We start from the raw sequence: 24812 nt of genomic DNA on the forward strand, positions 1-24812 counted from the left end.
TCTGTTCACCCCCTATCATTATCTCCCTCACTCTCTGCCCTCACTCGGTAAAGCCCGAGTTGTTGTTCTGAGTGGTAAACATGTGCTAAGAGGAGGGGGGGGGGGGGGGGGGGGGGGAATGGCTAAGTTTTCTTTTTATCCAATAAAAATGTCTCCTTGCCAGATCGATTGTTGTTGCTAGGAGACTGAAGCATCCTTTGGCAAGGGGCTACAGCTCTCCAAGTCTGTTGTTTCCCTCCCCATCTCTCTCTCTCTCTCTCTCCCTCTCCCTCTCTCTCGTGCACGCGCGCTCACTCACACACACGTCCACGGAGCTGGCGCACAGAGCAGTGGCGCCCATCCTCTCTCTCAGTGCGACTCCTCCGAGGGATCAGGAGTAGACTAAAGTCAAACTTCCTGCAGCTTGAGATTTGTGACACCTCTGAAGACGCCGGGTCGTCAAGGTATGTTACATATGGCATCTTCTCTCCTTACCGGTTGGGGGAAACTGTGCCGTGGTCTTAGATTACAGTTTAGGGCGACAGAGTGCAGAGAAAAATTGACAGTCCGGGAGCGTTCAAGCGCGCGTCAGCCAATCGTACGGTGGGGAGCAATTTGCTTTGAACTTTGCGCAGGATTTAAACACCCAGTTGGACTGCGTAAAACGTGTTTCTTATGTATTTTTTTTTTCTTCTGTTAATCAGATACAGCCTGTGATCGCGGGATATGATAGGAGTGGTGGGGGAAATCCCTGGCAGCTAATCTCTGCAGCAGATTCACGATAAAGATACAGAAGGTGAAACAAAGAGTATCTGCAGTTGCGTATTTTACGCTGCGTGGAGAAGTTATTTGGGTTCAGGCACACCGCACTGAGGCATGTCCCCTGGCTTCACGCTCCTGGGGGGGGGGAATAAGATGGGCGGGTGGGGTGTCTTTGAAAATAAAAAAATAAAAAAACAGGCACACAGGTGGATCAGATCCGGATCCTGACACTGTTTATCAATGATTTTACTGTGCGTTTCGCCTCCAAACATCCTGCTCCACACCTTGCGCCAGAGCAGGGGCGCGTGGACCGGGACTAAAGGTACAGGCAGGTAACATTTATATGCCCTGATCAGTTGTTACACGGCGATTTAATATTTCTCAGCACGGCACTTGAAGGTGTGACGGAACTTAAACTTAGTTAAGGGAAATTCTTTCATTCAGCCCACATGTGGTTCCTCCCAGTTCTTTCATCTAACACACTGGAACTAATGCAACAACTACAGATAATGCATCTGAATAAAGCACAGCCCTGCAGAGCATCTGCTCTGTTAACATTCAAGATTGAGCTCACGTCCTGTTTAATAATATACTGACATTTTTTTTTTTTTGAAGATACATGCTTGGTTATGTTTAGATGTTCTTCATGCTGCATGTATTTTTGGTGATCACACTGATGTTCATTTTAAGCACTCCTCTGGTGCCATGATACCAGATTCTCAATCCAACACCGCCCATAATAAAGTATTGATGTGCTGATCAGTTCATGAATAACTTGGGGTCAGTGTTAATCCACATTATCTCCCTTCTCCTGCCTCAAAAGGTCAGATTTTACTGAAATGAGAGGATAACACCTTCCTTCTGACTGATCAGTGTCACAAGCTTGCATTAAAAATTGATTCATAATATGCTTCATAATTTTGAATAAATCAAACCAGCATTTTACTCGGCAATAATTATAAGATAATTATATATCTATGCTGGCGTTGTAATCTGAAGCCTGAAATTACACGAAATCGTATTTCACATTGAAGTAATGAGGTGTTCAAGTTATCTCCATTACAAAAGAGTGAACGAATGAACATTTCTAGAGGAGGGGAGAGAAGCGCCTGTGATGCCAGATGTCTGGGAAGCCTTGTTTCATAACAACAGTCATATTGTTAATAATAATTATAATAATAATAATAATAATAATAATAATAATAATAATGATAATAATAATAATTTTTCTAACGCCTGTGAGAAATGAAAGAATTTCATAGGTGCAGATGCTGCATGGGTTTTGGTTTGCTTGGGGTGGGGTCAACATGATGCATGTAAGAGAGTGTGTACTTTCACATGTTACTTTGTGTATCATGTACTGATTCCAGACATTTGCCTTGCTCTGTTCTGTTCATGTGAAACACCTACATCTTACACTGATAGGCACATTATTTCTGTGCTTCACTGATCCATTAAACAAGTGTGCAGATTTCATATTTATGTGCCCAATTAACTGTGCAATACCTTGTGACTTGCTGTGCATCTGTTTATTGCTTGCGTGTTTCCCAAATAAATGCAGTTTGGTAGACTAGACTTGAGCAGAACAGAAGGTCAAGCATGATGTTAAAGAGGGTCAAAGGTGTGTGTGAGTGCAATTTGTTGGAACTCTCAAACCCTAAACCCTGTATTCACATTTCTGTAGAGGTGTTATTTTCTGTGTGTGTGTGTGTGTGTGGTTGGAGATGGTGTATCTGTGTGCGGTGCAGGGGATAATGGCTGTCACTGAATGGAATTGGCCTTGAGTTTCAGCATTTTTGCGCCTGTGAATGTGCTTACATGAGCTTGAGACTGTGTATCCTTATTGTGTTGGCGTGCGTGTGTGCATTTGTGAGGTTCATGTATGTCTGTGTGCAGAAATGGCCTTCTAGCTTTATTGCAGCACCGCTCACTGGCTTCTTTACTGCATGCGGTACAAAACCTCATTATTAACAGGGCTAACTCAGTGCATTGAGACTATTGTGCTGTAATATAGATTCTGACTATACAAGCACTTCTGATTGCTGAATGTTACAGGTCACTGGTTTCTTATGAAAGTATGGAGAGTTGAATTTATAATTATATGCATTGTTCTTGTTTCATAAGTCTTCGTCTGGAAGACTTTGTAATGTAGGAACGCAGCTCTGTTCGACTATGAAACATTCAACTTCTGCAAACCTTAAAAGTACCCCTAAAAGTGCCTGTTGTTTTATTTACCGCTCATGGGGCACAGAGGCAGAAATTACCAGCTAATTCTATCAGTGATCCTGGGAACAGCAAGACACATTCAGATATCCGTAGACATTTCTGACACAGCTACAGCAGTTGTGCCTCTTTTTCTACATTTTCTGTAAGGTCTTTGAGCACCAGGACTGTGCATGACGGCTGAGGTAGAAGAGTATTTAACCACGGACTGATGATATTATGAGTGTTTGGAAGTACAGTACTTGCACACTAAGCATTTAACCAGGCAGCAAAAAAGGGGATTTTTGCTGCAAGAGTGGTATTTGAAGTTCTGGGGATGTTTTGGAATTAGTTAAAATCAAAATAAAGTCTTTCAGACCACAGTCAGTGCAGTCTGTGAAGGAGAAAATCCTCTACTCTCGCTTTTGCAAGGGATATTTTTTGCACTTTCAAAAGATTTTGCATGGAGTCATAGTGGATCACTGGGTTCCACATTCTGATCCCTGCACTGTCCATGCTGACATATGCTGCAAGTATAGTTCACATTTCTTTAAAATCTGGAGTTCCCAGTGTCTGTGTTGTACTTCTTTTTGTTTTGTTTTTTTAGGTGCAGTTCATTCATTCCAAGACATTCCAAGACAACCGACCAGTGGAACTAAATTATCTAGTCTTTGTTTTTTCATCAAGCACTCAATTCAAGAGCTTAACTTCACAAAAGTTCACAGTGAAGCCATGTACAACAACATGCAAAAGCAAGGACCTCAAAATGAAACTGATGAGCAGTTTCCCTGGTGAAAATCTAATTCTGACAAACTCAGGGTGTGCAAATCATTAATCCACATCCCTAAAAGGAACCCTGGACCTTAGGCTGAGAACCACTGGTATAAATCTGTAATGAAGAAAAAAAAAACCCAGAAAGGTTTAGACAGAGGGACACTAAGCTACGGCTGTGATTTTGGTGCAGATTTCAGAGTAATAATTCATTTTAAAGGTTAACTGTGTTTCCATAAGCATTACAGGTGTTTCAAGGACAGCACATAAGGGCTTTTGTACGCCGCTGTCCATGGTGCTGATTCCATTTTAAAGTGACATTACTTATTTGAGTCTCTGTCAGCAGTCTGTTTGAAAAACACACAGAGCATCAATGAAATTAATGTCTCATGAAGCCATATGGTCTGAATTGTTTCACAGTTGTTCCATTTTTCCTTCTTTTTTTTTTTTTTCCGAACTGTTCTGTCTCTTTCTGATCGTCTGAAGACGCCATGATGAAAACATGGGATCCAACCTCAGCAGAGTCAGGAGGAGTGTGACACACTAACAAAACAGGTAAAAAAAAAAGCAGTGCTTTGGTTTTGGACAACTGACAACTGTGGTATGATGAGGAAAATACGTATGTTCTCAATGTGAACTTTGTATTTTCTCATCGTGCCTGCGTAGGTTTCCACCGGGTGCTTTAGTTTCCTCCCACAGCCCAAAGACTTGTCGGTTAGGTTAGCTGGTGAGTCCAAACTGCCTGTAGGTGTGAGTGCGAGTGTAAATGGTTGTCTGTCTCTCTTTGATAGCCCTGTGTACCCCGCTTCGCCTAATGTCAGCTAGGATTGGATCCAGCCCCCCGCGTCCCTCCAAAGGAAAAGCAGGTAGCCGATGAATGAAACAGCGGTGTTGTGCCATCAAAATTAAACTTAGACACAAAGTGACAGTTGGTACTATTTTGGAAGCATGCATCATTTTATAGAACTGTATTTTCAACTATCATTTACCATTTATAGTGTCACACTTTAATTCCTCAACCACTTCTTATCAAAAACGACCAGAAATCAGAGAAATAGAGCTCTGAATGATACATTAATCTTTACGTTGAGCCCCAAAAACTTCTCCGACTTACATCACATGTCTGTGATTACACATGTAAGCATGATTTATTGCATATGTTTGGCAATTCTTTGGCCATAGAATAAAAACAAAAAGGTCCCGGTTCCCTAATTCTTATTCAGCCATAAGAAGGTTTGTAGCAAAACACAGTGAAGCTTCCACTATATTTTCCCTCCTGAACAACAGGTGTTCAATCCTCCTACTCTCCAACATACACTGAACAAAAATATAAACACAACACTTTTGTTTTTGTTCCCATTTTTATTGAGCTGAACTTAAAGGTCTAAGATTTTTTTTTTCCATGTATAAAAAAGGCCTCTTACGTTCAGATATTGTTCACAAAGGTGTCCAAATCTGTGTTAGCGAGCACTTCCTTGCCGAAATAATCCATCCACCTCAAGATGCTGATTAGACAGCAGGATTATTGAGCAGTTGAGCCTCGGGTTGACCACAATAAAAGGACATAAAATGTGCAGTTTTATCGCACAGCACAATGCTACAGATGTTGCAAGTTTTGAGGGAGCGTGCAGTTGGCATGCTGAGTGCAGGAATGTCCACCGGAGCTGTCACCGTGAGATGAATGTTCATTCCTCAAACAAAACCCATCTCTAAAAGCCTTTCAGAGAATTTAGCGATACCTCCAACCAGACCATATGTAACCACGCCAGACCAGGACCTCCACCTCCGAGATGGTCAGAGAGCTGCTGCAACAGTCAGTTTGAACGGCCAAAGAATTTCGGCTCAAACCGTCAGAAACCGTCTCAGGAAGAAGCTCATCTGCATGCTCGTCATCCTCATCGGGGTCTCGACCTGACGGCAGTTTGTCATCGTAGCCGCCTCGAGTGAGAAATTCTCGCATTCGATGGCGTCTGGCACGTTGGAGAGGTGTTCTCTTCACGGATGAATCCCGGTTTTTACTGTACAGGGCAGATGGCAGACAGCGTGCGTGGCCTCGTGTGGGTGAGCGGTTTGCTGATGTGAACGTTGAGAATCGAGAGGCTCATGGTGGCGGTGGGGTTATGGTACGGGCAGCCGTATGTTATGGACAACAAACACGGGTGGTTTTTGAGCACCCTCCCCCCCCAACACACTAAAACTACACATTTTAGCGGGTCCTTTTATTGTAGCCACCATAAAACACACCTGTGCAATGATCCTGCTGTGTAATCAGCATCCTGAACTGCTACACCTGTGAGGTGGACGGATTATCTCGGCTCACTACTGCAGATTTAGACAAATTAGTGAACAGTTTGTGAGGGAACTAATCCTTTTTTGTGCATAGGAAAAGTTCACCTCATGAAAAATTGGAGCAAAAACAAAAATGTTGCGTTTATGTTTTTGTTGAGCATAATAAGGTTTCTCATTTATTCCAAATTCCTCTACCTCGATATTCTGCCAATGCCTCTTTCACATCAGACTTTTATCCACATGTTTATACCAGTTAAGTTTAAATCGACTCTTTACAAGATGATTTCATACGTTTTAGTCTTCTCAGTTTAAAAATATCTGCTATCCTGCTTTTTCGCATTGATTTGACCGTCCATCTTGGTTCTCAGGATTTTTAAGTGTTTCTAATTTGTAGGCTCTTCTTCTATTGTACTGGCGATATAACTTATCCATAAACTCGTTTTGCGTTCTGCTCTCCTTTATGTTCTTCTTGGCTTTTAAAGTTTTCATCAAAATACTCTTGCTGTGCGCCACATGCTTTTTTTTTTTTTACACAGTTAAGCCTCTGCGAGGAAAAAGAAAAGTGAGTGGAAATTACTGCTGCTTTCCACAGCACACCTCTCCTCATTAACGACGGTCACCGCGCGGTACAATGAACCGCACACATACACACACACACACTGTGTTAGGACTACAAAGTCACTCTCTCTTCCTACATGCACAGATATTCACACACACACACACACACACACACACACACACAAGCGCACTCGAGGGACGAGGCAGCGAAAGGGCAGTGGGATGTACAGCTGTGATGGTGTGTCTCAGAGAGAGATCAGACTCTTTAATAAATGATGATCTCGAGGAGGGAAACTGTGTGTGTGATTGTGTGAGATGGATAGTGTAAGGTGGCTCGCTGGTCACCGGCTACTCTTCACACAAAGTATTCCTGCTTGAAAGTTTGAGCATGCCGGATCCGTACCGTGGAGTTTTTCAGTGTGCCGATCCAGCATTTACTATTTCAAACGTCATGACGTCTGATTTAAAACTCTTGTAGCTAACTGTTTTGGGTCATCTTTAGATTTTGCATAATATCAGAAACAGTCTAGAAGTTAAGCTTGTGAGACAGGATATGGCTGTAAAGGTCAACATGTGATTGATGACGAGACACTTCATGACAGGAGCCATTTAGAGATCAAAAACAGACTGAGTCAGTTTGAAAAAAAAAAAAGGAAATAGCTATTTAAAACGACGTGTGTTTATACCTATATATATGTGATTTTTTCAGCAGCGGCACTGATGGAGCTTTTTTTGGCTTGTGTAAGTGCATGCTTGATAACATATGAAAAAGGAACAGACCATGGTAAGCACTCGCAGCATCCGTTCGGCATATTTTATCACAGTTATTATTAAGTTTGTGATTAGTAAACCTATTATTAGTGTGGAGGTCTACATCTTCATTTATTTCATGTCAGAGCTCATCTGTGTCACATGTTTAATTGTTTTAATCATTGCAATCTACATACTAAATGATGACTGCATGAAAATAGTGAGTGGATGTGTTTATTTTTGTGCCATAACCACTCGGAGGGGTGATCACACCAGGGATTAAATGACACACAACCAGATCCAGTACAAATAAAGCCTTCCAGCTGCTGACGTTCCTGTCAGAAAGAAAAAACAAATCAATACCGCACGACACACGTGTTCTTTATCAGAAAAGAAAGAGTGTTTTACATAAACAAGTCGATTATCTCTTCGGTTCCCATGTTTGTTCTGTTTTCTAACAGAAACTTACTGTCTCACAGTGTCTTTCAAGAAATAATAATAAAAAACCCTACTCTTTCAGGATATGACCACATTATAGGCGTAGGGGTGTTGTAATTCTGTCGCTCCTATTGCATCAGGTGTGGCAACTACTCTGGATATTCAATTGAAATGCACAGGTCTCGCTCCCTCTATCCGACCACACAGCTTCGCTCCCTCACTGCTGTGTGTGCATCTGTCACACACCTGGGAACCATAGGTCTGAGCTGCGAGTGTCCTTTTGAAGTGATCAATAAATATCACATATATTCTCATATACAGCGTATTAAATGTCTTGCAGTTACAGTTTCTACAAAACTGGCGGTGACATTTTCTTTTTCTTTTTTTTTTTTTTCGAAATTCACACATTTATCTCACATTTCTTTCTGATTGATCGTTAACTGGCTGGAAGTCGTCATTTAAAAACATCCTCATATTATGCCAGATGGTGTTTCAGTCTGCAGAAAGATTTATCGCTCGCTGACAAAAATATATGCAACAACTGTGCAAAACCCGAATGTTTTGCCTGAAAGCGGTGGAACGCTAGTCTGGACACCGCACTGCCGGTTCAGCAGCGTGGAGGAAGAGAGGCAAGCGTCCTTTAAGATGTATTCATGCTGCGAAAGAGTAAAAGTCAACAAAGAGGAGGAAATGTTTGTGATCTAAGGTTTATAATGCTTTTTAAAGAAGACAAAGCCGTAATCGTCATTTTTTCAGCTTTATCCAAATCTAGGTTTGCAGTTTGCATGAGCTGATCATTAGTGAACATGGACAGAAGTAGGATGTTCTGGAAAGTTTGCCAGTTCAGCACAGAGAGAAGTCTTCACAATTATAGACATACATTCACATTTACAGGCGATTTGCAGTCACCAGTTCACCTCAACATGAACTGGGAGGAAAATCAGACACGTAGAGAAAGAACATGTCAACTTCAACACCTAGAAACATCTTCATCTTTCCATTGAGCGTCTTCACTTCCATGAATACGTGGTGTGTGTTTTACCTTTTCATGTGTCTGGTTTCAGATTGATTGCTGTAATGCTCTGATATGTTTTATAACTTCCACGCACACCTCCTCGCCTCATTTTGTTTTCTGTTGCGTCTTCTTCAGCCATTGAATGGTGATCGCTGTCAAACCAACACCGAAATGATTCAGTTTTCAGCAGATCGTTCTCGTGTAAACAGGGTCTAAAACAATCAGAAATCTAATTAATACTCCTATTTGTACATCATGTCACTAATTGTGTTGTTCTCTGTAAACCGCATGCAAAGCATACAAACTGAGAGTTCTGAGTACAGGATTCAGTCAAGTCAGTCTCTTGGTAAATCAGGCCCGGCACTTCACTAATCTATAAGCTCGTCTTTGATATCACAGTAATTGTGAATATAAAGGTTTGCTTTTGGATCCTGATCTTTTATTGAACGAGAAATATTAGCACTAACAAACCGAAAAGAATACAAATGACGGCTTGAAGATAATTTACGAGCTTTTTTTTCTCAAACCACATGTTGCAGTGCATTGAGTTTCTGACGACGCTGAATAACCACTTTGACACTTCAGGCAGATGAAAGGCTTCGTGTTTGAACACAAAAGCCTGAACTAATTGTGCCGCTGCGGGAACAATGGATTCCACAACCTCCAAGGCTAATGTGTGCAAGCAAATCACAGACTTTCTACATCGTTTAAATTCTGATAAAATGGTTTGAAACGGTATTAACAGTATTTTTATTTTATTCCTATTTTATTTCTTTAAACCGATTCTTATGTGTTCTTCAAGGTTCTGGAGATGCACTGTGGTCAGCGTTGTTCATTACCGCCAACGTTAATGCTCTGTACGCCGCGCGTATAAACGGCGGCGATGACAAACCGGCGCGCGCGTGAACATGAATTAAGCAGGATGCGGCGAGACCCGTGTCACGGCGGAGGGTGACTGATGCCCCGCGACGTCTCCCAGGGTCATTACATGACAGTTACGTTGATAGATGCCTCCCACGGAAGGGTAATTCTCTCTGTGACAAGCCTACTCCCTTTTTTTACAGTGATGAAACGAGGATCTGATGAATGCTTTCGCACAATTCTCGGCCCGGCTCTGTTTTTAGGCTGAGCAGCCATTTTTTAATCACGAGGCGCCGGATGAGTTGTGGACCACCAAAACCCGGGAAACACACACAGCGAACACCATGAAGACAGAGACATCTGATTGAAACTCAGTGGGAAGGCAAAACGTAAATCTGTTTTTGTCAACCCTGTAGATTAATCTCTCGATTTTTTTTTCCTCTCTATTGGTCCATAAAATGCCAGAGGATCATAAAAAAAATGCACATAACAATATCCTAGAGCAGAGGGTGATTTCTTAAAATTGCTCCTTCTGTCGAACCAATCATTCAAAACACAAACATATTTAATTTGCCTTGATAGCGGCAGAAAACAGGCTGAAAATACACACAGAGACAATCCTGGAATAACTCATTATTATGCATTTCAGGCAGTTTAAAATGTAATTACATTTATTTATTTTTCCTTTCATTGTCAGTTGTGAAAACGCTGTAAACTCCCACAGCAGACTTGTGTGGCGCTCAAAGGTTAAAAGCTCTTTTAGTGGAGAATACTTTTGGAGGACCCACTGCACACGAGAGCAGAATTCAGCCCGTGCGCCCCCGAAGCATCACCACTTCTTACATATGGGTTAATCCAGTTTCCATTATGAATGCACCTCTTCGTCTGGAGCGGCGTGCGAATCGTGCACAGCGAAAATGTGGAACCGCAAGTCCTGTTGTTCGGCAAAAATCAATGGTTGTGTAGGGAAATCCTTTCAGTTTTAGCGGCGTGCAAGGTGCACAAAATCAATTTCTATGTTTCCAACATAATGCCGCCTTTAACCTTTGGACCAACTGCAGGTCACAGAATAGACTGCCTGATCGATACCGGAAGGGCTGAGCTCGGAGTAACTAATTATCGATTCGAACTGGTAAATGGTGATAAAAGACGCTCTACACACGTTAGCCGTCATCATGCTAAACCGTTTTCCCCGGTGCTGACACCTTTTGCATACCCGCGGTCAATCTACATTCACTGTAGTGAATGAATTAAGCAAGTTTTTGTTTGTTTGTTTGTTTGTTTGTTGCTATTTGAAGCACAGATTAAGAGAAAGGAGGTCTGTGCATTATGTTTTGCTGGCTGTTGTATTTTGTGGGATCCTTCTGTCCTATTTATGGATCATCACTCTTTTCCTGCCTAAAACGTACTTCGTGAATAATTAATGGTCACAGCCCATTGCACCCGTTAGACTGTCAGAAGTCTGGGACTCTGCGTCTACACACATACTGTAACGAGTAACACACACACACACACACACACACACACACACACACACACACACACACACACTCTGCATTTTGACCAGAGCCACAGTTTTCACTTTACAGTGGATGTTTCCTGATTTTACATTCCCTAATGAGTGGTAATGTACTGCTGTGGCTTCAACGGCTACAATAGAGGACAAATGGAAAGTAGAGAGAGATACAGCGATAATTAACGGCAGAGCAAGTGATGGATTTAACTGATAAACCTCTGACATTGCAAGTTCAGTGAGGGACCTGCTGATCTAGAATAACAACCCACCTTTTAATAACTTTGACCGAATATTCAGAGGTACCGGGGAGCAGGCGGCGGCTCCCCTCAGCTTCCCGCGGTCCATCGACCCAGCGTGGCTGCTCTCAGCTGGATACGTGTCAACCGCAGCAGCCCTGCCTGTTAGAGGGAGAGACGGGGAGAGCTGTGGAGGGTGCGAGGGAGCTGCAAATAAGAGTGGATGTAGGAGAACCGGCGATGAGTGGGTGAAAGACGAGAGAGGAGGAATCGTGGGGGATTCAGGGGGGAAAGTCAAAAGTAAGGAGCAGTTATGAGGCGTGCATGCAGCCGACTTACCAACTTTAGCCAGGCCGGAGGTGAAATGCAGTTGTCTGTCAGGTTTTACTCAGCTTCCTAGCTCTCAGTGGGAAGTGCTCAACCCTTAACTCAGTCTTTATTTTTTTAGCCGTCAGTTTCCGTGCTTTAAGTTTAATTCTCTCCTCATTTGTTTCCCTCATCTCTCCTCAATAGGTGTATTTGGTGATGTTGCCATGTGCTGTTTGCCATCTTCTCTTATCCTCATTTATTCAGGTAAGAACTGATCACCTATAGAGTGTATGTCTTTCAAATGTGAGACTAATAATACTGTTGATTACAGAATCCACTCTGTCCATGTGTTCTGGCTCTGCTGCAGATGGTATTTTCTTCCTGATGCCTCTTTTGGCTTCACAGTCACATCACTGACATTCCCACATCTTACAAATGAATATCCACAGTTATATTATTCTATAAAGCTGCAAGTAGAAAATAATAATAGAAATAATGGAGGGAAACCATGTTACACTTTCTAATGGAAAATATGAAGTTAAGTGTTACTTATAAATAGCTGTTTTCCTGTTATGCTTCGTCTTGATATAGGAACACCTAATAGTATTAATATACACATTAATAATAACAGCAACAATATTATCTTTCAGATTAAATTGCATTGTAATAATGAAGACGTATTAGCATGGCCGTTTCCTTCTCTATGCTAAGCTAAGCTAACTGCTTGTCAGTTCCACCTTCTCTCTTACTAAATCTATAAATCATTCCTCGTGTTTGAATGTTGGAGTTTTCCTCCTCTTCCAGTGGTATTGATTATCAAAACAATGATACGTGTTGTCCCGGGTGCAGAATGGAGGCGATCTCGAGTCGATTTGAAGAATTGAATGCTGATGTGAGTCTCCAATAAACATGGATAAAATGCTGCTGAAAGCAGGAAAACAGTTTCATCATTTCTGTATTAACTGCAAGGAGAAAAAGCCTTCCCTGTCACCGCGATACATTTTTTATTGTGTTTTAAAACAAAGTCAAGCAGCAGGTGTAAGTCACATTTCTCTCCATTCTGCCCTGATCGCGCCCGACACAGTGAGGTCAAAGTGGTTTCAGCTCTAATATGCTTCAGTAAATAAAAGCTTCTATTACGGCTTCTGCCACTGCCCTTCATACCGGCACCAGAATGTTTTCTCAACAGCAATACCGTGTCTTCCCCCTCTAATAAAGACAGTCTCACATGCAGGAGTACTACCAGTTTTAAAATACGGGCAATATATCAGAAATTAAGGCGCCCTGCCTTGTGCTTTGGTTTCCTTGGATATATTTTTGGTAATAAAGGAAAGGACAAAAAGATTGTGTGCTTAACAGCATGTGCTTTGCTTACACAGTCGCTCTTGAGAGAGGAAGCGGGGTTTGGGCTCTTTCCAAGAGGTTATTATGAAGCAAACATTCAATTTCAGTGGACACCATGAAAGCCGCGCAAAAATGCTGGGAGATATTATTTGGCACAGTTCTTCGGAAACGGACTTCAAGAGGTGGCAATTACAGCGAGCCGTTGTGTCAAAGTAAGACATTGAATAAGGTGCTGTGATAGTTTCAGCTCCATAAATATACAGTGTTATATCCACAACTCACATATTTATGAATATGAGCTTAAAAACACACTCAGAGCAAACGCACACACACACACGCAGCTACGTCCGCAGCACGGTTGCAGCACGGTTTGCAAAACAGAGCTCATTACAAAGTTTCCCCCTCCGTGTTTGTTTGAAAGCGGCCTCTGATAACGACACGAGTTTGGATGGAGACTCGATTTCCAGGAACTCCTGCTGTTTCACTGGAACACTGGAAATCTTTCAAAGAGGAACTTCTTTTTTTTCCCCTCTAATACACAAACGCGTTTAGCATGCGTGACGATGTCCTCAAGAATGCATGAATCTTTCATGTTGACATTTATACCTCAATTAAGTTTTCGCGTGGTGCCGTCTTTTGTTGGGTTTTAACGTGAAATAACTTCATGAAATGTGCTCAGTGCAGACAGGAGTCCATTTAAAATGTCATATCAGGGTACATCTTGTTAAATTTACCTGTGATTCAAATGCTGTGTTGTTACTTCTGTCACCTTCTCTTATTCACGGTGATCCTCGCTCGCTGCGCGTCTGTACATGCTTCCTGAACAGAGTTTTTCACATCTCTGCTTGAGAGAGAAAGGAGACACAGAAATACTCTGCTTTTAGGTCACCTCCTCAGAGAAGCACAGGTGTGTATGTGCATGTGTGACTGTGTCAGGATGTGTGTGTGTGTGTATGTGTGTGTGTGCTGGGGACATACGTGTGTGATGTTTAATATTACATAGCAGAGGGGTAAGGGTATGGCAGCTGCGTGCAGAAAAAACCTGAACTGTCTGGATCTGAGAGAAGCCTTCGTCCCGCTGGAACATCGAGGAGGGAAAACGTCACTGTTTCACACACGCACGCCTACACCCATAGACACACACACTAACATGCAATCAACAGAAATTTTTGCTCTGAGCTTGTCAGTCTAGATTGACTTTTCTAGTCACAGTGTCAGCTCCCAGTTTCTGTCTTATCTCTCCAGAGGACAGAAGATTCCAAAAGACACAACTGAAGACAGAACTGAAAAAGAAGAAAGCTCACGTTCACTGAGACCTCATGAGTAACTTCCCATCACATAAAGCTGCTTCAAACGGCAATAATATCACAGTGATTTTGTGTCGAGGAATTCTTGAATTCATTTATCTCTGAAATCCACTGATCCGTGCAGACCAGATGTCATTTGTTTGGTCGACACCAAAGTGCAGATGAGCTCTCCCACCTGCCCAAAGAACTGAGCCAAACAGCGTTGGTGTGAAAGTGCCTATAGATAATTTATAAATCCTTCACCCTGTAGAGCATGCTGGCTCTGAATCCCCTTTTTCTTAAAGCCCTGATTGACTGAAGAAAGACTGCGGAGCCCCTCGCTAATCTGTGATATGAAGCCGTCCGCTGGTGGTCTGTGTTCTGGGTTGAATTTCATCCATATAGCAGCAATAACAACGCAGGACGCAGAACTCAGAGCAAGCAAAGCGTTCGCCCTTATAAGTCCTATATCTGCTGCTCCCCCAACTGGGTCCCTGACCCCAGGTTGGCAACCGCTGCAGTCAAGAAGATAATCCCAGAAAAAAAATGGTGTATATATAACCAGAAAGGACATGTGGACTTCACACAGAAACGTTCAGGTTGATCAGTTGGTTTCCAGCAGGTATGAGAAAGCAGGTAACCATGCTTCACATTTCAACCTCAGTTATTCTTCTGCAGGATTGTGTTAAAAAATAATTGTTAGCATGAGACTGACGCCAGGAAATGATGAACGTAGAGTATAAGGCTCCTGTACAATTCGACTGTATAAAAACCAACGACGATGAATGAAAAACATGACACAGCTGTGTTAACATGCTGATCAGTGTTGCTTTTGACACTTAAATTGTGTTGAATAAGATGTGTGCGGTCGCAATTAAGCTCATATTACCTAAAACTGGTTAATATTTTCAGCTGCCTGTGACGGATGTGGAGGTGGGGAGTGTTGCTGAGCAAAATAGTCAAAACACATAATTAAGTTGTAAGCTGTGATAAGTAGCATCAGCTGTTGTTTATTGTTGGCCTCATTGTTGTCAGATAGCTTCTTTCATGCTGAAATGCATTCAGTCCTCACACTGTAATTATGCAAGGGAGACGATAACACACACACACACACACACACACACACGCACACACACGTCTGTATACTCCAGGGTATAAACTCATGGACAAGCAGAGAATTGTTGAAACAGAGATCAGATTAGAGAAGCTTTTCTGATCTGTGGCATGAGAAGACTGGGCTCATGTATCAACCAGCCATCTAAGCTGGCTTATCCTGATACAACCAGAGGCAGACACACATAAACACACATGCGCGCACACACACACACACACACACACACACACTGTGCAAAGAAAAGTTTGCAGAGAGGAGGAGGAGGAGGTTGGAGAACGGTGGGGTACAATTTCCAAACAGTTCCATCTCTCTCGTTTGGTCATGGCTTTGGCGGTGAAGCGGAAATGACTTTGAGCTCTTGTTAACAGTGTCCCCAAACTCCACTAAAGGTCTGATTTGCTGTCTTTATTCTTCACAGTTACCCGTACTGGAGTATTTTATCGCCGGCCTCCTGACAGCGTTGTGATTCGTCCTGTAGCATGTGGGCTCACTGTCTCTCGTCCCCTCTCTCTCTCTCTCTCTCTCTCTCTCCTCTTTCTCGCCGGAACAGAACTGATGCCCAGATGGTGTGCCCCTCCATGTGTGCTTCCACCCAGCTCTCCCTGACCGTTTCGCGGGCCGCCAATCGACCCAAGTACCCACGGCCGCCGCCCGACACAACCCCGCCGCGCTCTGTACGCCCCACTCTTCAACCCGCACCCCTCACCTCACTGACCCCTCGCCCCTCACCCCCCCTCTCGCTCGCTCTCTTTCAAGCCCGTCCTCACGTTCTGACCGCCCGACCCCTTTTCTGAGCGCAACATGGTGGCGGGGCGCGTTCCCACTCTAGTTCTGGTCATGATGTGTCAAGGCGCCTTGCTGTCAGACCCGCCTCAGTCGCGACGGGAGATCCGCATCGAGGGCGACCTCGTGCTCGGCGGCCTGTTCCCGGTGCACGAGAAGGGAGCCGGGATGGAGGAGTGCGGCCGCGTCAACGAGGACCGCGGCATCCAGAGGCTGGAGGCCATGCTGTTTGCCATAGACCGAATCAACACGGACAAGACGCTGCTGCCGGGCGTCTCTCTCGGAGTCCACATCCTTGACACCTGCTCCAGAGATACCTACGCACTGGAGCAGGTGAGCTTTGAATAAATCAGTGTTTCTTCAAAGCGGATTATTAACGACATTATCTGATTACATTTCAATGTTAAAATCGGTCCTTCTTTTGTTTCCCTAATCTAAATTCTATCCTGCTTTCTAATAAATTATAATGCAGCTAATTATGTGTGCAAGGTGTAAATTTAGATACGTACAATAAATCCAAAGCTGCTGAGAGCAGCTTTCACTTGAGCTTGATTCAAAATTTGATCACATCCAGAGTATATTTAGAAGACATAGATGATAATTGATCTAATTGTCATATCTCTGACACAGTGGTATGCTCTCCTCATAATCATTTTTTAATTTTTACTGCGTGTGTTTCACATGCCTACATATGGTAGGAACAGCAGTGGTCCAACAATCTCATCCTCAAAAAAAACTGATGAAAAATTAAAGAGGTGTCAAAGTGCTGTCAAAAAAATTTTTAACTGAATAATTGCAAGTCTGACCACAATTAATCGAGATTAATCACATCATTTGTGAACTGATAATCAACACAAAATCACCAATTTTAATGCACAAAAATGTCTTTTTATCTGAATCTTTTAACTTGAGTGGAGCAGGTTCACATCAGAAAATACTCACAAATGTGGAATTTGAACCATCCAACATCTTAGAGTTGAGATGCTCAAAGGAGGCCCAGTCCTATTCTCTCTTTTGGTGTTGAATGGTCCAGGACATGGATGACCACAGTAGGATATCTGCAACGTTTTCAAGACAGAAATGAAGAATCTAATCCTCATAATCCAGCTGTGCTGCACAGGGATGAAAAAAATAATGTCTCAATGACAGTAAAATGAGTTTTCTCTTATTTCTTTAGTTTGAACCAATTGCTAACCCTGAATCTGCAAGTAATCACAACTTTACAAAATTAATCATTGACAGCCCTCGATTAATTAAATGTGATTAATGCGATTAAAACTGACAACCCTGATTCTGACACGCAACTTCCTGTTTTATGATGTATTAGGTTTACCTGTGAGTGCTGATAAACTTTTTATAGCAAAGTTAAAATACAGCACAGACAGAATTAAGTTTGCCTAATTATCTATTTGTTGTCTTTGCACTGCTGGACAACTTCAACTTTTACAACATTTTTGTTTTCTAAAAAGTTTCCCAACTCATTTTTTTGTGAGATCAGAAGTGAAAAGGGCAATCTTAAATTAAGATTTATGAGAAAATTATAGGACGTCATTTTAATGCAATATCCAAGTGGAATAAATGGACCAGAGCGCTCCACTAATAACTCACAACAGGTAAAGAATCTTGTCGTATGATAACAGCAAAATCTTGATGACTATGAGAGATTGAAGCTACGTCCAAGGAGGGAAATGAGCCATATCAAAGAATGCACAGCTCTTTCCCCTCAGGGGACGGCTGCCTCTTCATCTTGAGAAGAAAAAAACAAAGCAGAAGAAGCATCTTATTGCTGCACGACTTAGGGTTGATCTTATACAATAAGCTCTTTATGGATCGTACCAATGCTGGCTTGGCGATTCATCACTTGTTTGTCCACAGATCATAAATATGTTATAATCTGCTGTTGTCTCAGTGGAGTTAATTTGTCATTTGGACCCTGTACTGAAAGCATTAGGAAGCCCTTGTAAATGGCAACGGGTGTTTATAGTCTCTTCAAAAGACATAAATTTTGCATTGTAAAAAATAAAAAAATAAATCTTCATCTATGTGCTTGTTTTTGTCCATGCAGGCACTGGAGTTTGTCAGAGCGTCGCTCACCAAGGTGGATGACACCGAGTTCATCTGTCCAGATGGATCTTACGCTCTGCAGGATGACAGCCCGCTGGCGATCGCAGGAGTCATCGGAGGATCCTTCAGCAGCGTCTCTATACAGGTAACAGGAGTGTCGGGCGGTCATGGATGTACAACCGTTATTCATTATCATCTTCTTAGCCGCTCTTCTCGTCCTTTACTCATCCATGCTCACATGATTTCCTGAACATCCATGCAGTGGCTGGCGTCCAGCGACATGTTCCAGTTTCTGTGTCTCTGTGTTTTGTGACTTTGCGTGTGTTCGGACGTGTGTGTGTTTCTGCGCACGCGTGTGCTTGATTCTTGGAATCAAGAGTTCCGCTGGTGTGTTCTTGTGTGTTTCCCCAGCTCATGTAGCTCTTGTCACAGAGCTGGGTAATTTGCATAGTTTAGCATAAAACCTCCTTCTCCCTTACTCCTCTGTGACTGCACAAAAGCCTCCTCCTATCAGTCCTTAAATCCCTAATCTCTGCAACTGTCTTTCTGTCTTCTCTTTCTAGTCTTCTCTTTCTCCATCTCACTCTCCCATTTCATGTATAGCTTTTTATCCATCCCTCAAATCTTTTCTCTGCTACGTCTCATCATTGCTCTTTTGCCTTCATCTTTATACACATTCAGAGGCATCCCTCCGGCTATTTGGGGAGGGCTCGGTGTGTGCTGACCTCAGCCCCCTTATTCTCCTCCTCCTCCTTCCCGGGGCAGCCATTGTTAACACGTCTGCTCTGCCTCTTGTCCTTCATCCCACATTAATTTTTCTTTGTTTTCTCACGGCTCGTTCTCGCTCTTCCTGTTGTTCTCACCTGTTTTCTGAACGCACCCCGGGTTTTTTGCGAGGCCTGAACTGTGCCCCGCTTTCTGATTCATCCGCCAGTGCAGCTGATCCGACTGCTTCTTCATGCATCTCCACTTGGCCAGTCTGTCTGTTGCTTCCAAATGAAGTAATGGGGAATTATTTTATGTTTAACCATGCACGACTAAACTTACATGTCTTGAAGGCATTTACTTAGCAGGCATCATTTCTCCCTTCCATCCATTCATATGTGGGCACAAATCTCTGCATTTGTGTGCGTGTGTGTGTGTGTGTGTGTGTGTGTGTGTGTGTGTGTGTGTGTGTGTGTGTGTGTGTGTGTGTGTGTGTGTCTGTGTGACTTGCATTCCAAGCAGAAAAACATACAGAACCCCTCCACTGCACCATTTTTCCTCCTTCCCTTTCATTTCCTACGGAATACATCTTCTCTCTCTCTCTCTCTCTCTCTCTCTCTCTCTCTCTCTCTCTCTCTCTCTCTCTCTCTCTCTCTCTCTCTCTCTCTCTCTCTCTCCCTCAAAGAAAGCAGCTTTCACTAAAAGAGTAAACGCTCCATGTTCTCTCGTGCAGGCCTCTGACATACCTGTTCAGTGGCAGGTAATGCAGCAGTGCCGTTACAGTTTGCTGTGTGACCTTCCGTGACATTAAAGTCACCTCCCAACTTAAATGCAAAAAAATCCGACAGAACTGTGAGTGTGTGTGTGTGCGTTTTTGTGTGTATCAACCTGTCCTTGCGCACATATGTATGTGACTGTGTTTCCTAATCTCCTACATTATTAGTCTAATGAGATTCCGACATGTTGTCAAAACAGCTCATCAACCGCGCTGTGAATGAAATATAGAAAACCCCAGAGTGACGCGCTCTAAAAGGATTAAATGGAGGCGAGAACAGAACGGCTTTGCAGTTTGTGTTTATTTGCGCATGTGTGCATGTTTGGCTTTGTGTGTTTACATGTCTTTGCGAGCGCGAGTGTGTCTTATATTTCCCATTGTTTGTGCGGCATCTGTGACTAAATTTGCGATGAAGAGAACATGACCGAAGCGCAATCAAGAGTAAAAGGGAATATTATATGGATACCACTAGACCCCAGATGATGTCCATCATTAATGAATGAGTCAGTGTTTCATTGAATTCTGTGTGTGTGTGTGTGTGTGTGTGTGTGTGTGTGTGTATGGGTGGATGTTTTAATATTGTTGCGGGGACCAAAATTAGCTTACACACTCACATTTTGGCGATTTGCTTTGCTCGTCCTGACAACAGTTAAAAGCCAGTCAGTTTTTAGGTTTTACCCCACGTTTTAAGGTCAGAGTAAGTATTCAGAAAATGAATGCAAGTTCTGATAGGACATCAAAATGTGTGTGTTCGTGCATGCGTTCTTTCTATTTTTCACCTCTAATCATATGTATTTGCTGCTGTAGGTTTTATCTTCCAGCAATCGCATTACGCGTGAAATTAGCAGTGATATTTAGATACAATCCTGTATGTATTTTTGGTAAATTTTATGCTTAATTCCATTGGAATCTTGGTGCAGATATACCAACGGTCACTGAAGTTTTTGTTCATCTTTCACAGTTGGAGCTGCAAATATTACTCCTTTGGCATTTTTCTCAATTTACTGCCTCTCTTCCTTTCAGGTTGCCAATCTTCTCAGGCTCTTCCAGATCCCTCAGATAAGCTATGCTTCGACGAGTGCGAAGCTCAGCGACAAGACGCGCTACGATTATTTCGCCCGCACCGTGCCCCCCGACTTCTACCAGGCCAAGGCCATGGCCGAGATCCTCCGCTCCTTCAACTGGACGTACGTGTCCACAGTGGCCTCGGAGGGAGACTATGGCGAAACCGGCATTGAGGCATTCGAGCAGGAAGCCCGCATGAGAAACATCTGCATCGCCACCTCGGAAAAGGTACAGGGCACATTTCATATTAGTTATGAGTTCATGTCTGCCCTCCAATCTGCATGAATATAAGCAACTTGCGGGACTAAAAAAGTTAAAACTTTAATCTGCGATGTCACCCTGATGTATGGCCCGAAGCTGCGGCGGAAACAATGAGCAGGAAGCTAAATTTGTGAGCTTATGGAAGTTCGTCTTTATGTCTTATCTTGTCTTACGCTCAGATGTGGTTTTATTATTACACCGGTGTTATCAGCTGTGAACCAGAAAATGAAAGCTTATCTCCAAGAACTCATTCTGTGCTCTTTCACACTCACATTTTTCATCTCATTTGCTATGGAGATACACACCTCCCCGAGACTCTGCTTATTTTCTGTATGAATGATTGTAGTACATAATTTTAAGCAGTTCATTTTAGATTTGAAGGCGCGTGTACATAAGTACTTACATCATGTTCTCTCTTTGTCCAGGTCGGGCGTTCGAACGCTAAGAAGTCCTATGAAGCTGTGATCCGTCAGCTCCTCCAGAAGCCAAACGCTCGTGTGGCTGTCCTTTTCTTGCGCAGCGACGACGCCAGAGAGCTTCTGGCAGCAGCTGCCAGACTTAACACCTCCTTCATCTGGGTGGCCAGCGACGGCTGGGGCGCACAAGAAAGCATTGTTAAGGGAAACGAGGTCACGGCTGAAGGAGCCATCACACTCGAGTTGGCTGCCAATCCCATCGCAGAGTTTAACCACTACTTCCTCGGTCTGAACCCTGTCAAAAACCTTCGAAATCCCTGGTACAAGGAATTCTGGGAGCAGCGGTTCCAGTGCTCCTTGGGAGGGGGAGCCGCTGCGCCGGGGGAGACGCCGCTGCCGCCGTGCGACACGAACTTGTCAATGGACAAAAACAAGTTTGAGCCGGAGTCCAAGATCATGTTTGTGGTGAATGCAGTGTACGCCATGGCTTACGCTCTCCACAATATGCAACGGAGCCTGTGCTTTAACACCACCAAGCTGTGTGACAGCATGAAGGCCCTGGACGGCCGCAGACTCTACAGGGATTACATCCTTAATGTCAGCTTCACAGGTAAGAGAACTGGAGCATGCTACGGAGAATGAAGAGTCCTAGATAAGCCGTTCAAGGTGGCTAGAGAGAGAAAACAAGTGGATGTTGGAGGGTAGGCTTGGGAGGAAAGGGGAAAGATATCAGAAAGCGGGAATGTGCGAGTAATGCCTTGTTAACGGTCCTCGAGTGAACGGCGCGAGGATGTTGTCCTTCTCCTGAGCCAAAACAGCCAAGCCACTGAACATAAAAAGTACTGAGACAAATCCGCTTAATTGCTGCATATTGTCGGAGCCAGATTGCCATTGACACCTATTACCCATGCGTAATTGATACGACACTACAAAGTTGCTTTGAGGACTGAGAGCCGCGGTTAATCCGTCCTCCATATTCTTCCTTCTTGCACTAATGAGATTGTGTGTGTTATAATAGCTCCTATAGCGCGCTGCCTGTCTGTCTGTCAGTCTCTGTAGAGTTGCGGGGAGGAAAAGACGGCGGATTGGCTTGACTGACAGATAGCGCACAAAGGAAGCGTTATAAATAAACTGCTGTGTCTCAGGGACTGACACAGGTTTAGAGGTGCTTATTCCTCCGCCAACCGTGACCAGGAGCAGACATCAAAACACCCCGACAAACAACTCTTAACACGGCAGCTTTGCCACGGGACGCTTGGGGAGGCAGAGCGAGAGGGATGGCTGGAGGACGGGAGAATGACATTGCATTCGGAGGGAATGGGGAATGAGGTTTACAGATAAGACTGACAGGCACACTAACATGAGAAAAGAGAGTTTTGGGGAAAAGGTAAAAGAGCGTGAGACTGAAAAACAGATAGGGATGGAAGGATGGAAAAGAACAAGTGAGCGCTGAGGCAATTCCAGAGTGGGCCAGCATGCGTCAGCAGAAGGAGAGGATTCTCTTTGAAACTCCTCATCTTCATTTCTGCCTCAAATCAAAGCGTGTGGAGCATTTCTGTACGAGACGGAGAGAAGGAGCGAGCAGGAGTGCGAGTGAGATAGAGAAAGAGGAAGTAGTCGAGGCAATTGCAGTCGCTGCCTCCACTTGGCAGAGGTGATACTTCTCTGCTCCGGGATACACAGAGAGAGGGAAGGGTGGGACAGATATACAGATTTCACAGCCAGGAAGTTTAAAAACACTCAGAAGTGAGTTTTGGGAAAGAAGAAGAAGAGAGGAAAAAAGGGGGGGATCCCTTTGTGACAGCTCTCTATCTGATCATCCTTCTCCCTTATATTCTCTTGTACCCATGTCCCTCCCTTCTGTTCGCCGCTGATGCACGTCCGTGAGGCGCTCGTCTTTCTTCTGCAGTTGGAAAAGAATAACAGCGTGTACAAGGCTCCTGAGTTCTTTACAGCTCAGAGGCAGTGACTGATACAGACTGAGAGACAACTGTATTCTGAGCACCTGCGCTGATAAGAGCTAGAAATGATCAGGACGGCGGTGGAGGTAGGCTGGATGCTGTGGCAGTCGCTTCTTTTGAGCTGTTGGTTAGCCCTGAATGACTCACTCTCACCGGTGTACATATACATCTCTCCATCTATGGCATGTAAGGAGGAAGCTGAGGTGAGTTGAGGTTGAAATGTGGGGAATAAATACTGCAGCATCACCATCCGCAGTGCTCTCAGTCTGAACTGTAGCAGACAAGAAAAAAAAAAAGAAAAAACCAATGCCGTTCAGAGCTCTGTATCTCTCTTTCCATCTCCTTCTCCCTCACATGTTTGTTGCGCTGCCGTCACGTCAAAGTTTGGGTTCCCTTATGTCATCATGCTTGAAATGCACCGTCCCTTCATTTTAACTTCACCGCTCGGCAGACTGTATCCTCCAAATGCGATGAGGATGGCGTGTTTTACCGTCGGTGTGTGTATTGCAGCGAGGCAGAGTGTTGTGTGGTTTGGACAGTGTTTTCATATGCGGCTCTCCTCATCTAGTTTCATCTCGCTAGTTGCTATGGTAATGAAGCCGACTCTATTGCCAATTGTTGATCGGGTAGATCATGGGAACTGTTCCATACCAGATAGTAATAGGCACACAGGCATATTCCTGCAATTTTATGAGGCCTTGGTACGCACTTCAAACACAAAGCACAGACATGCATACACACAAGAGATGCTCGCAAACACGTGCAAAGTAGTCCGCGTTATTTTATTTATTTTTTTTTACAAAGAGGTAGCTTGAAATGCTTGTTTTTCTACCAGCGTGAAATTGCAGACACCCCCAACCCACACACTTCTCAAAGCCATCATTCAACTCCCACCCACCCACCTCCCCGATCTGCAGCAAACACACATGCATGCAGTCCTCAGTTCAGATAGATGTGATATTCCGTGTGTGTGTGTGTGTGTGTGTGTGTGTGTGTGTGTGTGTGTATGTGTGTACGTGCGTGTGTGTGTGTGTGATATGTCTGTGTTAGCAGAGGCGGTGTGCCTTCAGGGCCATATTGAGCAGAGAGCTTACTGCAACGTTTAGATGCTAGAGAACAACCTTCACTCATTCTCTCCCTCCTTTTCTCTTCATTCTCTCCCTCTGTCTCCATCTCTCTGGGTTTTTTTTTTCTGTCACTCTTTCTCTCGATCTTTATCACTCCATCTCTCCCTCTCTGTATCGCTCTGTCTGCTTTCACTTTCTCACCCAGAAAGTGTCCTACTCTCTCTCTTTCTCTCTCTCTCTCTCTCTCTCTCTCTCTCTCTCTCTCTCTCTCTCTCTCTCTCTCTA

General features: G+C 43.7%; 1 protein-coding gene across 2 annotated transcripts in view; it reads left to right on the forward strand.

Annotated features, from left to right (window-relative positions):
* The first annotated feature begins 297 nt into the window (after window positions 1-297).
* grm3 (glutamate receptor, metabotropic 3) overlaps window positions 298-24812 on the forward strand; it is a 35013-nt gene continuing 10498 nt past the window's right edge. Inside the window, exons 1-7 of one of the 2 annotated variants that reach the window (XM_030097326.1) lie at window positions 298-443; window positions 4201-4269; window positions 11891-11950; window positions 15981-16546; window positions 18279-18422; window positions 20781-21050; window positions 21509-22109. In XM_030097326.1, the coding sequence (XP_029953186.1) occupies window positions 16232-16546; window positions 18279-18422; window positions 20781-21050; window positions 21509-22109 (1330 nt within the window). In that variant the 5' untranslated portion in view covers window positions 298-443; window positions 4201-4269; window positions 11891-11950; window positions 15981-16231. The remainder of the gene's footprint in view (window positions 444-4200; window positions 4270-11890; window positions 11951-15980; window positions 16547-18278; window positions 18423-20780; window positions 21051-21508; window positions 22110-24812) is intronic. The other variant, XM_030097327.1, reaches the window with a different exon arrangement.

This window comes from Salarias fasciatus, chromosome 7, assembly GCF_902148845.1.
Source record: "Salarias fasciatus chromosome 7, fSalaFa1.1, whole genome shotgun sequence".
NCBI lineage: Eukaryota > Metazoa > Chordata > Actinopteri > Blenniiformes > Blenniidae > Salarias > Salarias fasciatus.